Source organism: Mastacembelus armatus, chromosome 3 (assembly GCF_900324485.2).
Source record: "Mastacembelus armatus chromosome 3, fMasArm1.2, whole genome shotgun sequence".
Classification (NCBI taxonomy): Eukaryota; Metazoa; Chordata; class Actinopteri; order Synbranchiformes; family Mastacembelidae; genus Mastacembelus; species Mastacembelus armatus.
Window position 1 is genome coordinate 13,032,282 of NC_046635.1, and position 11,746 is coordinate 13,044,027.

Consider the following 11,746-nt stretch of genomic DNA (forward strand, 5'->3'; position numbering starts at 1 on the left):
AAAAGAGAGGGGTGAACTTACTGTTGCTCACAGGCACATAAGCATGTCTGCATCGCTGTACTAACAGTATATTGCAGAATGTGTGTGCGATGTACAGGAGCAGGACTTAGACCCACACATGCACACGTCAAAACATGAGAGAAGAGTCCAGATGGAGTGTGCGAGGTTGATAGGGTGCAGTCCTTCAGACAGATGGAGGCAGTGATGCTGTTTCTGCGGAATGGGCCCCAGAGACAGGGCCAATCGCTTGTGTGTCTGTGCTGCCAGCAGGCTTATATTCTGGGCTTTGTTCTCTTTACTCTGCTAACCTGTGGAGGATCCAGACAGATGAGACACATTTAGAGGGCTGTGAGCAAGAAGACAAGCCTTCAGATGGGGCACCAACAAAGCCCTGTTCATTAGCCAGACTTGCACGAAGGATTTGCAACATTTTAAAATGACTTGATAGTGTGTGAGTGGTGGGTCTGTTTTGCTGAGCAGTAAATGTGGCTTTTTTAATATCAGTGGCACTGGTAATGTAGAATTAGAGATAGTTATGATTGATAAAGCTGCCAGTTCTCAGTAGACAAGGATTTGAATGAGAGCAGAATATCAACTGTTTCCCAAAAGACTCTATCACACAAGTGCTGGAATAAAATATTCTTCTACAGCACTTGAACCAATAGAGGTTAGACAGACAATAACGCTTTAACATCTTTTCACAAAGGAGGGCAGCAGAGAGTCAGTTTCCATCCTCACAAGTAAAGGTCACCATATGCAGGGTCTGTGCACGCATGCATGAAGAACATCAGTTTGTTCCATCATGCAGAATATTTTCTCTTACACGTGTGCATGTGCTTAAAAAATCTTCAGTTTAACTATCAAAGGAGCACTTTCTCTAACATTTGTTTGTGTAGTTTTTGTGTCGTTCTCAACAAAACAGCATGACAAAATGCAGTTTGAAATTAAACTTGGTTTACTGATAGCAGTATTGATTAGTATTTGAATAGTATTTGAACAACACCGAAGTATGACATCAAAGGAATCATCTTCTGTCTCCCCATTGCTTTTTTATTGTCATTTATGAGGCATTATAAACACCGATATTGATTTATCAGCTAATAGCTCATATCAGTTGATTATGCTGTCATGTTGATTTATCTGTCAGGCTCTGTCAATCTTATTGTCAATTTTATTTATAGAGGCCTCGGGCCTGTTTCTGAACAGTATGTAAGACCTATTATCCCTTGGTCTATATTTTCCTACAGCAAGTATAAAGCAAAAAAAAACTTGCACATGTATATGTATGTATATATATGTGCATGCTTATGGACATGGCTGGGTGGGTGTTCATGAGTGTGGAGTGTGTGTCATTGGTTGAGCTAAGGGTTAATGGCAAAAAACACTGCAGCATGGCCAGTCACACATTTGCTCCATGTGACCTGCCACTGTCTGTAGAAGAGAGAGAGACAGAGAGATAAGAGTATACTAGGATAGAAGCCTGACACACAGAGAGGTGTGTGAGACTGCAGCAATATAATTATTTTATGAGGTCTGTTGTGAGTGCTCTGCACCTAAGGGTAACAGAGTTTACATGGATGTAGTCACTGGGGTGAAAATCATAGGATTCAAGTTACTACTATGGGGGAAACAGAGTGAGGTCTATCTAATTATGTACAGTACTGTGACATACACATACAGTATGTGTATACACAGACTCACATCATTTGCTTGTTCATGCATGACCACTGCCTCGTGCTTGATCTCAAATCTCTAGCACCCATCTGTGGGGAAAGAAGCCTACTAACAAGCTAACAAATATTTGCACTGACAGCAGTCACGTTTTGCCGTATCACTCAACATGCCCTTTCCTGTTCATCAACAGCAGACAAGGTTTTTATTTGAAAATGAGGGTAGGGGTGGCAGTCAATGACATCATTGCCTGTGACAAAGGGCCCTGCCGAGTTGACAGTGGTGAGGAGATAGGTGAAGTCCCTCCACTGAGCAGGGACACACAGCTAGAGACAAGCTGGCAACTCTGGGTCCTGTTACAGATAACTGAAGCAACACACTAGGCTGAACTGATACTGTGTTTCTTGCCTCTGTTGAGTACTGCTGACAGCAACCTTCTCCACATGCCCCAGTGTATTCCCATTCTCTCTCCCGTTATTCACTTATAAAGACAGGTAACGAATTTACCCACAAAGTGTTAGATGAAGATAATGTGTGTTTCAGCATACACAGCGTGCAACTTCTTCACTGTGTCAGTACTAACAAACTATTACACAGATCAACCACAATATTGGATAAAACTTGGCAAAGGTTCAGTCAAGACTATTTCATTTACTCTTGCTCTTGAAACTGAATTTCTTCAGTCATGGCATAGCCAGAGCCACACCTACTGGCTCCTGTCCATTCATTAATGACTCCTTTTTGCTGACCTAAAATCAGAATCTTCTCCCTGCTTCCTTTGTATTTATCACCAGTACTGGCTGAAGTGAAAATCTTTTCAGGCTCCTCAATAAACATCCTATCTTGGTATGACAGGCCATTTGTAGAGTGTCAGTGATAGACCTGTCAGCTGAGAACTGATGAGGTTCAGCTGATTATCTGCTCTCAACACATGGCCCTTCAGTGTGTCTGTGTGCTTTTATATAAATAAGTGCCTAACAGGTTGGTCTTTCCACCTGTTTGTCAACATGATGCTCTCTGCTTCTTTGTTTATCCATTTTAGGTCAAACTAACACAGAACTGATGACAGTGTGGAAACAGTCTGGATCTGTAGGTTATTTACGGGTGTGGTTTTGGCCCGGAGCTCTTCCTTGGTGCCAGTGCAAGAAATTTACTGTGTCTGCAGTGGCCTGAATGCTCAGTGCATTACTGAAATACCAGACATAAGAGAGTGCTATGGGATAGAAGCCAGATATAGTCCAGAAGAGCAGTGAGAGTATAGAGCAAGGAAGGACAATGAAAACATGAAGAGGGAAGGAGAAAAAGGACAGGTTAAAAAAATAGACAAAGAAACATTTAATTTATTGGACAGTATCAGCAAATGTATATGATGAGAAGCAAATAAGAAATTGAACAGTATATAAAATAACTTCAGATAAAGGTAAACCAAGCTGAAAACAGTGGAGAATGGAAGAAAAAGAAAGGGATGAAAATGTTTATCTGATAAAATCCTGCAATACTGTGCTTTTTGTTTTTTCAGAGTAATATAATAGTAATAATAACTCCCACTGTGCCCATATGAAACAGAAATTATATGGTTTATTACATATGGTCTGGTGGAGCCAGGAGGTCTAGAAGGAGCTCAACAGTATATTAGAGAGTCATTGGTGGAGAGGGCCAGCTTATACAGCTATTTGTATTTACATCTCACACAGAAAGGATGAGATTAATACTTTATTGGAAACATTTAAATTAATGTCAGTTTTTCAATGTCAGAGCATTATATACTGTAGTGTGACTTATCTTGCAGTTTACCATTTAGTGAAAGAACATGCAAATAATACCTACATTAATGCTAAAGGTAGCATTTAACAGTGTGCAGAACCAGTTCACACAGTGTTAATGATGATCATTTACCTCAGTATTGTCTGTTTTGCTAAGTTGCCTTGACAGCTACCGTAATAGCCACAAAAACAATCAGAGGACCAAAAGAGAAACTTCTTTCTCAGCGACAGCGACTGATGACAAGAATTTTGAATTCATATTAAATTTTCAAAAACATACACTAAAACAACCATGATTACCTCATATAGATATTTATATATAAAGATATGTTAACTAACAAGGTTAAATCACTAGTGTGTATAAAACAGTCCTCACAACTCGACTGTATCCCATGGTGAGAGAAAGGAGGGTGGAAAGTTTCTCCTCAAGAGATAAAAGCAAAATTGCTAAAGATATGCTGACCTTCTCTCTTGATATCACACTAAATACAATGTCAATGTTGCTTTTGTTATTTTCTTAAGTACTATTACTGAAAATTCTAATCTAATTGAGTAGATGTAGCATTGCTGTATCCTGCAGTTTCCAAGCAGTGCTATTACATTAAGAAAATTCTCATATAATTAAAGTCAGTCAAATTTAGGCTCACTGTTACCAGAGTATAGCTGTAAGTGGGTCATTTCATCATTTTCTCTAGATGTGGTTGTCTTATGCGGTAAATAACGTATACGTTTGTCTGAAGCTATGGCATATGGCCATTGTCTTGTTGGGAAAATATTTCCTTTGAAACCTCTCTAACCTCGCTCCTTCACCACATCTAAATTTGGAATGTGGGGAAACAGGTTCTTTCATCATAAACAGCCTTTTCTTCCCACAGATACAGATGAGGGCAGTGTAGGCTGATTTTTTACCATGGGCTCTTTATGTTTGTGTGTGTGTGTGCATGCTAATTTGCTTGTCTAGTTTTGCAAGTCAAAGCAGTGGGAGTGGAACTACCTGTTCAGAAGTATGGTTGGGCAATCAATTCAATTCAATTCAATTCAATTTTATTTGTATAGCGCCAAATCACAATACAAATCATCTCAAGGCACTTTACAAAAACTAAAACTAAAACTAAAAAATCAGTGAGGTTCACATGAACAGGCCAAAAATGAAAAGAATTATGGGAGAACACAGGTGACCAGAAGAGGATGACAACTATGGGCAAACAGACCTTTTGACAAACATTCGGTCTGACTCCTGCCACATTGGATATTTACAACTTTCTATGAGTATAAATATAGTTGTTTGCCGGTAAGCATTTGTTATGTGGCAGAAGAGAAAGCAACATGGTGAGTTACCTGGAAAATAAAAAATGAGAATGCAAAAAAACAGCTATGGTTAGAGGAGGTAGGAAGCTGTCTTGGTTTGCTGTGTGAATAGACTATTCAAAACAATACCATGAATTTTCCAAAGTTGTAAAAGCTCATTTTGCCAATTAATTATTCAGGGCCAGTACTCACTAGGATGAAGTTATGCCTGTACATTACAGCACTGCCCTGGCTGATGCTGCTGAGTCAGGGTTAATCATAGGATCTTCTTTTTCTAAGCATCTCACATGAATTATTAAAACTGAAATCATGAAACATTTAGTGTGCACTGACTTGGCCCCATTATTAGAGGACACACTTTGGATGAGGTGACAGAAGCTGTACAGGTGGGGGGCTTCAGTCTGTGTTTGTGCTTTAATAATACCAGGCACCCAAGAGAGAGAACAATCAGAACACCATCACATGAACACAACAGTTATGCAAACAGCTGTTCTTACACTGCATGACAGTGGTGGTGATTATCACCTAGAAATGTTTTCTAGACCTCGATACACATTCATCCCAAAAGTGTAGAATAACTGGTTGAAGTTGATAGATCTAATGTGCCTTACAAGTAATCAAATCAACTCCAGACAAGATAGATGTGTCATGCTGCAGTCAAACTGTGCATGTCTTAATTTCTCGCTTCACCACATATGGATATTGGATATCTTAATCTTACTTTATTTTGGGGAATTGTGGGATTTTCCACTTGAAACAAGCTGCTGAGTAGCTCTAATCGCAGAATTAAATTAGAATCTCACAGCAGGCTTTTATTGTCTGGCCATGTGGATTCACACTGACTGGTTGCTGAATGCATTAAACCAGCATGCAGAGCAGCTACAAACTGTCAATGTCTCAACCATAAGTAAATAAAAGTTTAACTCACTGTCTTCTGTCTATGGTCCAACAGCGCTCTGCCCTCAGTGCCTTAGGGTTTTCATGAAGATTAAGCAGGTTCATGTTCCAATTCTAATACCAAAGCCCTGCCATACACCATGTACAAAACATGTATAATTTAATAATAGCGACATAAACATACAGATACACACACACAAAGCTTTAACTTAGCGTAATTAATTTTATTGTACCAGCATTCAAATAAAAAAAAAAAAACAGTATCAGACCTTACTGCCTCTCAGACAGGACAGTATTGTTTTATAATTCCATTATCAACTCCTTTAATTCCTTTAATGAAAGAGTTGGAAGGTTTGTTGGTGGACTCTCAAGACACAGGTTTTAATTAATTGTATGCCTGTTTGCTCACTAGCTTTGAAATGCTATTTAAAAAACAAGCTGTCTAAGCGCAAGCTGGAAATATATTGTATATATGGTTATAAATGAGCATATGTGATGTCAAGGTGTAGGATGTTTTATAATGTTCAGACGGAATATGTGTAAAAACTGCTGTTCACATAAATTCACTGCTAAGCTTTAAAACAACCAAAAAGAGGAAAACTAAACATGTGTCACATTGACCTCGTCTACAGATAAATAGCTTCATTAAATTACTGAGCCTTGAGGAAATGCTCAGGTTTCCAGGGAGGTGAGAAAAAGAGTGAGGAGAAGGATCAAACACACTTAATTATTATTCTCTTATTCTTTTGTCCTTTTTTTCAGTTATTTCACTGTGCCTTTGCACAGCTCTTGCTGCACCTCTTCCTGATTCAAGCTTCATCCCCTCCCTTTCATAAACACAGGGGGGCGGGGCGTCAAACTGTAATCGATTCAAGGACATGTCTGCAGCCATTTCTACAATGGCGATGGCTACAGCCCACTGCAGTGTGATGCTTTATGAATGGGGACCAGCAGCAGGCCTTTGTAAGTGAGATACACAGCTGACATAATAGTCAGACATTTCAAGAAGACAAACATGCACAGCTCAGCACATATATCACAGCACAATATTGTGTTTGTGTATTTTTATTGTATATTGTATTCACTTTTTACATCAAATGCAGGCAGAAACTATGGTAGATTTAACTGGATGATTATTCAGTTAAAGTACAGACCCGGTGTTTGGATTCCATCATAGATGCCTTTATTAATCATTGTTTTAACAAAATATCAGTTACATTAAAAACTAAACATAAAGATAAACAATGGCATGTTCAAGCTCTAAATGCAAATATGGTTAACATTCACTGCAAAATAAGAAACAAAATAGACAGTTCAGATTACAGAGCAACGGTCAGATGACTGCAGATGTTACAACACACAGGACATGCATAGGATTTGCAGAAATCACAAAAACTCAATGTCAAGAAAATAACCCTCCGACCATAAAAAAAAAAAATCTAATGCCATACAATGGTTATAAATTAGACAGAGGAGATTAAGGCTTTCTTTTCACCATTTCATACTGTATATATACCATACCACATTCCTATGCTAGACCTGCTTTGACTGAGTCTGCTCAGTAACAGCTACAATCATCAGTCGCTCATGCCAAAGTTATCAACAACAAAGTGCATCCCAGTTTTTCCCAGATATACCCCTCATCTGACTCAACAGTTCACATGATCTGAAATTATGTTATTTCTTAAAAAAACAAGCACTTGCCATCTTCCAGCTCTCTTACATGTCTCTAAGTAAAAGATTAGAAGGCAGGTTACACCTATAGTTTTGCATGTGTAGTTTCCAATATATTTTAATTTTATACACTGCTCATATTTTGGTACATATTACAAGGAAACTTCAGAAATATCTTAGAATTAGGTAAAACATATTTTGGGACAAAATATCATAGTTTGTGTTATTCCCAAATCTATAATCACTTGTATTTTAAAAAGGCCTGAAAAGAGATTGGATGAAAATGTGCTTTTCAAAATTCCTTAGTTGGCATTCATATTCTCACTTCCAGCTTCACATGATCATCAGATAACAAACTTTTACGTCTCAATTTTGCTTGAAAATTCTTCAAAATACACACAACATAGAACAGTAATAGGAGGACATTCAATATGAAACATTAACACATTTACATACATGTCTATATATCAGTGAGTTCTGATGCAACCTGTTATGTATACATTGAGGTGAACCTAATCAGACCAGAAGCCCTTAATGTTATTTAAATGCACCAATAGCCACAGCAGTGTGAGCAATACCAGGCTAAAAATAAGCACTGGAATCTTACACATTTCACGCTCTATGGAAAGTTCAACCAAAGAATTTACATGTGATGGACAACAGAGGAAGCATCATATTCATACAATGTTCTATCTCAACTTTATATTCTTGCATTGTGGAACAAATCCAAATGTCAAAATCTACAATTCACAATCTGTGTTGGCAGTGATTCACTAGTATTGATACATCTCTCTAACCCATTTCACTAACCTTCGCCTGGATATTTCATGGTTTCTGTTATTGCATTGAATGGATGCTTAAACAAATTTTGCATAGACCAAAGCAGACAATATGCAAAGACCCACTGATTTAACAATAAAACACACAATAAGATCTATGATGGCCAGACCTTTTATATCCACTGTGAATTTGAATAAAGATGAGAGAAATGCAGGTCTGCACACAATAAAGTTAAACTGAGTGCTAACAAATCAACTAAATGCCATATCTACCATTTCAGCAAAACTAGTCTAACATCATCAGCGTAGCTTTGATGCCACACAGACCATGTCAGATTTTGAGACAAACATTACTGATGGATTCACAGTGGACCTGCTCCAAAAACTAAGTGGTTACAGGAATAGTCTTTATCCACATCCCGACCTGATAGCCTCATTAAATGGAGCGCTCCCCTCTGAGGACAGGATCATGTAAACACATCCAAAGAGATGTTCAGATTACATCCAGAGCACTGGTATTAAAAACAGCCTGCCTGAACCTCCTGTAGTTGCTGCACTGAGTCTGAGCTTTCTACACGCTCAACATTGATATCATACAACAAAAAAAGAGCATGACGTATAACTGCATTTAAGAAAGCTAATTTGCCATGCAAGCTTATTTGCCATAGAGACAGAGTACATGATCTGGGGCATGTCTGGAAGACTATTTACCACGGAATTAATTACAGCATATAAATGTAACAAGCTACTGTCTAGTGAGGGAAGACTGGTTGTATAATATCAGTCAGATCTCATGGTGTGGTAATCAGACAACAGTTGCATGTTATCCCATCCATTAATGGATGAAAATATCAGCAGGTCAGGTGGTTCAAACCCTTTTGGTTATGTGCAGAGTGTAAGGAGCAGCTCTATTCACACAGTGATGACTATCATGTAACTTTAAAGGAGCAGAAGCTGGTTAAAGGAGCAGAAGCTGGTTAAACCCAGTCAACCATGTAAAAGCTATTTTGTCTATAGATGACACTGCTCTATTAAAAATTACACAGTACAACCACAAACATTAGAAATACCAAGCAATGAGTTTAAAATCTGTAAATGTACAATAATGCTTTTCAGTTTTAATGTATCTGTTAAAAAATAAATACTGTGAATGTAACATATCTTATATCACGACCAACCTGAAGGAGAAAAGGTCCACAAGTAATCTGAGGTAAATTTAGTCCATTGAAGCCCATTCTTTACAAACATGGTCCTCATGATTTGATGGAATAGGCATGCTGGGGACTATTTTTGTAGTTCCTTGTTTTTGGACTTTGGTTGTGACTTCTTGGCTAATTGGTAAAAATATTTATCAATTCCTTTTACATTAATACAGCAAAAAAATATACACAATAGGTGCAAATATATAGCTAAGAAGGCAGGCTCATGACAAAATATGGTGTCCCTGGTTTGGAGGCCTACAGGTATATGGAGCCTAAATAGTTCCCAGTACCTATAGGCGTTATTTTAAAATGTAAGTTTAATGGTTCTGCTAAACATCTAATGCCTGAATTTACTCAAGCCATACACTACCATATTCAATACACAACTTCCTACATCATGGCTAAAAATAAGGCATTTTCAGTGGGGTGAGAAGGAAATTATACCACTTTTTAAAAAAACAAAAAACAAAAAAAAACCTTTCGCTGCGCCTGTCAGCCAGCTCAGTAAGACTGTGTGTGTTTCTCCAGCCTGTAGGAGATTACCGGCGCAGTACCGTTACGCTGCTAGGCTCGCTTGGCGTCCACTGCAGCCAAGATGTTGTGTTTTCTGCCTCCCGTTTAGCCAATATTTTTGCACAAATACAAACAAACTGGTAAATTTAAAAACCACCATAACGCCCAACAGGTTCACAGCATCTCGTGATGCCTGAAGTCGGCATTTGCTCCGTCACGTTTTCCGTGGCGCGTGTTTCTAAATTACGTAATGTGAACATGCCCTCCCGAAGGGCAGCGCACTGTACAGAGCCTTGACATCAAGGCAGATCATCTAACAGCATCCCACGGCAGGCACCTATCAAGCCTTACACGGTAGTATTAACTCAATCTGTCGCCACAGCTGGGGCAAATCGATTAAATATTGTGGGGGAACATTTTCTGTGTCACAGCGTGTGTTTAGCTGACAGTAGCAGAAAAATCATTTTAAACAGGCTACAGTCGTACCTAGGGTACCCGGGGATCAATTAGCAATAATTGATCGCCACTGCAGAGGGCAAAACTCAGATAAAGTGAATCCATCCATTCTCCCATTCCCGAGGTGGAGACATCTTGAACCGGTGACGTCGCACCTTATAGTTGTTACCGTCATTATTATCCCAGAACTCTTGACCGCCGACACAGTATTTAATTGCAAACTGCAATGTGCCTCCATTGTCCAGGTAGGTAGGCATGACGATCTTGAAAGAGAATTTATCAGTGACACCGTCGCTTGAGTTAGGAACATAGGAAGCTAAACTGTCCATAAATGTTATCCAGTTGTTCAGAGAATACCGCAAAGACACGCTCTTTTCGAAAGCTAGGTTCAACACGCGCACAAAGCCGGACAGGCTGAACTCGTCTGCCTCGACGCTCTCTAGCATGACTTTGACCTCCCTCACTTTCTGCTCAAAACCGGGGAATGTGCCTGGGCTTTGGAACTGCAATTCCATAAACACAGACTGAGCAGGAGCCCGGGGAAATTTAGTGTCCAAATGATTAAGGTGGAGGGGTCCTTTGGGTAGTTTTGCCATTATCCGCTCCGGCACCTCTGGCACATCTGTATCATCGAAATGCTTAACTGAAGTGAGCTCCAAGCCCAGGGAGTCGGCGAACCGGACTTTCTTTTGACTGGTTGGACTTCTGCTGCGGGAGATCTCTAACTTCGCTCTCTCTGTGGGTGTGGGCAGCGACTTGCACCTCCGCCTCAGGTTTGGACTCTGTGGAGGTTTCAGGAAAATCTCTCTCCCCCGCGGTCTCTCATCCACGACGGGGCTCTCGATGGGCTCACAGGTAGTGCCGTTGATCATATCGAATTCTTCCCCATCTTCAAGCCGCGGGTTTGCCGCTGCCAGGCTTCCGAACAGTCCAGCTATACAGCTGTAGTTCCTCGGCAGGCAGTTCTTTGGGGGAAGCATGACCACGACAGGATGCACAGACTCCTCTTCCATAAAACGCAGCAGTACCTGCACTGCAGAACCGAAGTGATCGTGATGGGAAAGAACCGGCGAGCCAAGTGATGGAGCCGTCAGGTGTCAGTGTCCCCCTCGCGGATAGGCGCTCCGGTTGCGTCAGAGGCTGCCACTCTACAGCTCTGGACCAATAAACCGAGCTGTTGTTGTGCGCCTGCAGGACTGCGTGTTTGCTACAGCTGCGTCACTTGAAGTGTGGCTGTGTGTGAAGAATAGGCTCTGTGGCAAAAATAATAAAACAGTAACCACTGCTCCATTCGTGTGTTAAATATGCGGTTCATAAAGCTGAATCTGTATGGTGCAGTGTGTGGTGTCTGCTGTAGTTATCTAGCAGCACCGATGCACGTTGCAGTCAATCTACAAAATGGTTTCATTCATCATAAGTGGTGAACCAGTTAACTTCCCTCTCCCCTCCCTCTCTATTGTGTCACTGGCCTATTATAACGGAT

General features: G+C 40.0%; 1 protein-coding gene across 1 annotated transcript; it reads right to left on the reverse strand.

The window, feature by feature from the left end:
- Positions 1-9,417: 9,417 nt before the first annotated feature.
- LOC113138103 (protein phosphatase 1 regulatory subunit 3E) lies at positions 9,418-11,315 on the reverse strand. Its single transcript, XM_026320251.1, has one exon. The coding sequence runs from the start codon at positions 11,274-11,276 to the stop codon at positions 10,350-10,352; it is 927 nt and encodes a 308-aa protein (XP_026176036.1). The 5' UTR covers positions 11,277-11,315; the 3' UTR covers positions 9,418-10,349.
- Between the last annotated feature and the right edge of the window lie 431 nt (positions 11,316-11,746).